The 3,677-nt window shown below is 35.5% G+C and overlaps 1 protein-coding gene across 1 annotated transcript; it reads right to left on the minus strand.

The window, feature by feature from the left end:
* Positions 1-233: 233 nt before the first annotated feature.
* LOC113231859 lies at positions 234-1,997 on the minus strand. The gene has a single exon (XM_026466396.1). It carries the CDS (start codon positions 1,995-1,997, stop codon positions 234-236), a length of 1,764 nt encoding a protein of 587 aa, XP_026322181.1.
* Between the last annotated feature and the right edge of the window lie 1,680 nt (positions 1,998-3,677).

Raw genomic sequence — 3,677 nt, forward strand, 5'->3', positions numbered from 1 at the left:
TGTACGTAACCGTACAGTATCGGAGGGAAAAGTACCTACTCGATACCAAAAAGTATCGATACATTTTCCGTGTCCCTACTTTTATATTACCAATATGAACCAACATAATAAATAACTATTGTTGCTTATTCTGTTGCTTTATACTGGTAAAAGTTAACATCATAGAGATTTCAATCTACTCTCTACAAGTTTTTAAGTACCTAGTAATAATAGTTGTATAATCAAATACTAAACTAATTTATTTTCATCCAATGGCCAAAAATAATTTCACATATAAAAAGCACAAATGATACGATCCATCCTGTGAAAAGGATAATATAACACCCTTTAAAATGTTCCAAAGTTATAGGTTCATTTGTTTTAGGGTCCTCGCTAGTAGGAAGGTTTGTGTAGTCGTTGTAAAATTTATTCGTGAAACCAGCTTCTGTTAGCCGTTCTAGAACACGGTTGACAGGTTCAACGAGAGGTGAAAACTTCTTAAAATACACCACCGTAGGACTCACAACTATGAAATGAGGTAGAATATGAAGCTTACGATTTTTGAACTTCTGACGGAACAATTTCACACTTTCAAAATTATTTGCTTCTACAAATTTGTATCCTTCTGTAATTTTTTCAGTGGTGATATCGATCATATTTGCGTCCAAAACAATCCATTTATTGTATATAGTAGGAGAGTCTGTATAATATTCTTTAATTGCAACGCCTCCGCCGAACCGAAAGCCTGCATCGTTCGCCGCTTCCACCGTATCGTAGTTGGGGAGATACACGTTATGTTTCAGAGAATTTATCAAGGCCGCTTGGTAAATTGTTCTGATTAGAAAAGTATACCAGATCCAAATGTACACGATGACCAATAGGGTACGTTTTTTAGGTAATACATTTGTTGGTAAACCCAGGAATAGCATCCAGGAGTAAAACACCACACTGCTTTGCGAGCGATTAATGTTAATTTTAGTACTAAATTCAGTCCAAAACTTTGTTTTTGTAAGGAGCGCTAATCCAATAACAAGAGTATACGTTGTAGCTACAGCTATATGAGTGTCCATACGAAACGGACGCAGCAGCTTTAGCGACGACGATTCGAATTGAGTAGGGCGTGTTATCCACACAAAGTGCACGAAATTGTACGAAGTGGACATGTCGAAACTCTCAAATCGGTTGTGCGTAAGTGCGGTAAAACACGAAGAAAAATTCGCTAAATCATGGTAGACGTCTCCAAGGGAACCAACCCAAGAACCGTCAGGTTGGCGCACTCCCCACCCATTTGATTTATAAGGCGTCATTATTTTGAAGGTAGCGTTTAGTCTTTCTCCTAAAAGCCACGTCATATCTCCAACTATACCTGACATTGATTCATTTTTGTACAAGTACACATATGGCGGATGTTCAAATGTAGACACTATCAATGTACATCCATGAAGATTGGTTAGCTTTCGTGGGAACATTTTGCAGTTATCTTTACTAGTAACGTCAATACAAGTGTCCAAATTGTATAATCTTACCGGAGGACTGATATCACAAAGATTGTCTTCCAACGGATAGTACGTGTAACCGACAATTCCCGTTTCGTTGAAGACTCTCCGAATAAAAACAACGTTAGTCACTTTATAATTCCAAAATATGCGCATAGCTTGAGATTCGCTGCAATCCTCTTTGTTCTCCGAAAGACAAATGATAACATGTTTACCGGTGTTATCGAATACGCGTTCCTGCATCCAATGTAAAATCAATTCAATATTTTTATTGTCTGTGACAAATAACACATGTTGCTTTGCAGATTGGGCACTGAGCGTGTCATATTCACTCTGACTTACAATCATGCTCTTGTTATAAAACTTAGCAAAGACTTCTTCTCTGCACAGTAGTGTTGTATTTAAAAACACAAACGTTATGAATCTCCACTCGAAGTTGTAAAATGCTATTTTCGCTGCACTTTCTGCTAAACGCTCCTCTACAGATGTGTTGGTAAAAAATAAACTAAAATCTAACTCCATACTGCATGACATGACGTTGAGGCAAATATTTAGAATAAAGTAAATCAAATTGTTATGAAGTAACGTAATTGTCTCTGGAATGTTCGTTTACAAATGGAAGATATCATCGCCGCAGTCGCACAGTATCATCAGAAGGTTCACATGTTATTAAATATGTAATTGTTATCTAACTGTGAAATCGAACCGTTTAATGATATGGTGCCGAATGTAATACGGCGGTGTTTTTTTACTAAAATAAAAAATTGTCCTTAACAATTCTGATTTCAATTGATAGACATCACGAATGCACATAACCGTGATTGGTGGAGCTTTGTGAAACGGCTGTAAAACAATTAATTCAATCAATCCATTGTTTCTTGTTTTGAGAGCAGGTAAAAAGTTTTAGGACAGCGCTAAATACGACGGTTACGTAATTTCTTACCTATTGCCACGAAAACTGCGCTTGCCCAAACTCTTCTTCTTCCAATTCTTGATTATGCTGATGCCTGCTATCTGGACTTAACCGAAGAACAGCTCAACACGCTCGAACGTCTACAAAACTTTTGCATCCGTTTCATTTATGGTCTGAGGAAATTTGATCATGTTTCCATTTATCGCAAGGAGCTGAAGTGGTTACCCATTAGACTTCGCCGGAATGCTCATATTCTTAATCTTCTTTAGGGCTTCTTATTCATTCGTCACACACCACCTTACCTTAAGGAGCGATTTGAATTCGCCCATCAATCCAACCCCTGACTTCTGCGCTCTTCTTCAACTCTCCAACTTAATTTAGTGTGACTTGGACTGCTTAGTGCTTAAGTATTTTTATATTTTGAAATTACGTTTTAGAAATTTTATACTTATAGGTATAAGAATATATAGTAGTTTACGATATTAATATATATGTATTGGTTTTATTACTTATTTATAAATATATGTTTATTTGCATTTATTTATCAATTTTTACCTATTGATTAGTAATTCCTCATACACCGCCGTAATATATAATATAATTACTTCCATCCAAAGGTTGTCTGGCAGAAATCGCTTCAAGCGATAAGACCGCCCTTTGTACCACCGCTCATTTTTAATTTAATTGTATTGTATTTGTGTCCTTTTTTGGTGTACAATAAATAATTTTTGTATTGTATTGTAAATAACATTCCATTAAATGCATTATAATGAAATAGATTGGGTGACATTTATTATTGAGAAATAATAATTAACAATATTTTATCAGTACAAGCATCCAACCGCAGTCGGAACTCAAGCTAAAATTCTCACAATGTCACGCGTAAGGTAACGTTAGACTACAAACGTTTCAGCAATATTGTATGTAGTTGTCATTGTATATCAAGTATATTTGTAGGTACAAGTATCATTGGTATAATAACCCTATCTAATAAATATACATCAAAAGTGCTTGTAACACATGAAAGTCATAAAAATGATACGAAGAAACAAATGATGTATACTTGAAATATTTGAAACTCTCCTACTTAAGAATAAAAAGTTATCGACTGATTTTGTTCGTAGAATCATTAAACATCTCTCCTGAAAAGCTGCTATTTTTCAGATGTGACCTTATTACTTATTTTAGTAGCAGTAGAGCTCCTTGTGAAAGAGTTCGTCCAGGGAAGTACTGCCACCTTACCTATTTCCATCGCCAAGCAGTAATGTAAACATTATTGCGTTCCGGTT

The sequence above is a fragment of the Hyposmocoma kahamanoa genome, unplaced genomic scaffold (assembly GCF_003589595.1).
Source record: "Hyposmocoma kahamanoa isolate Upper Pololo Valley unplaced genomic scaffold, ASM358959v1 66, whole genome shotgun sequence".
NCBI classification, from domain to species: Eukaryota; Metazoa; Arthropoda; class Insecta; order Lepidoptera; family Cosmopterigidae; genus Hyposmocoma; species Hyposmocoma kahamanoa.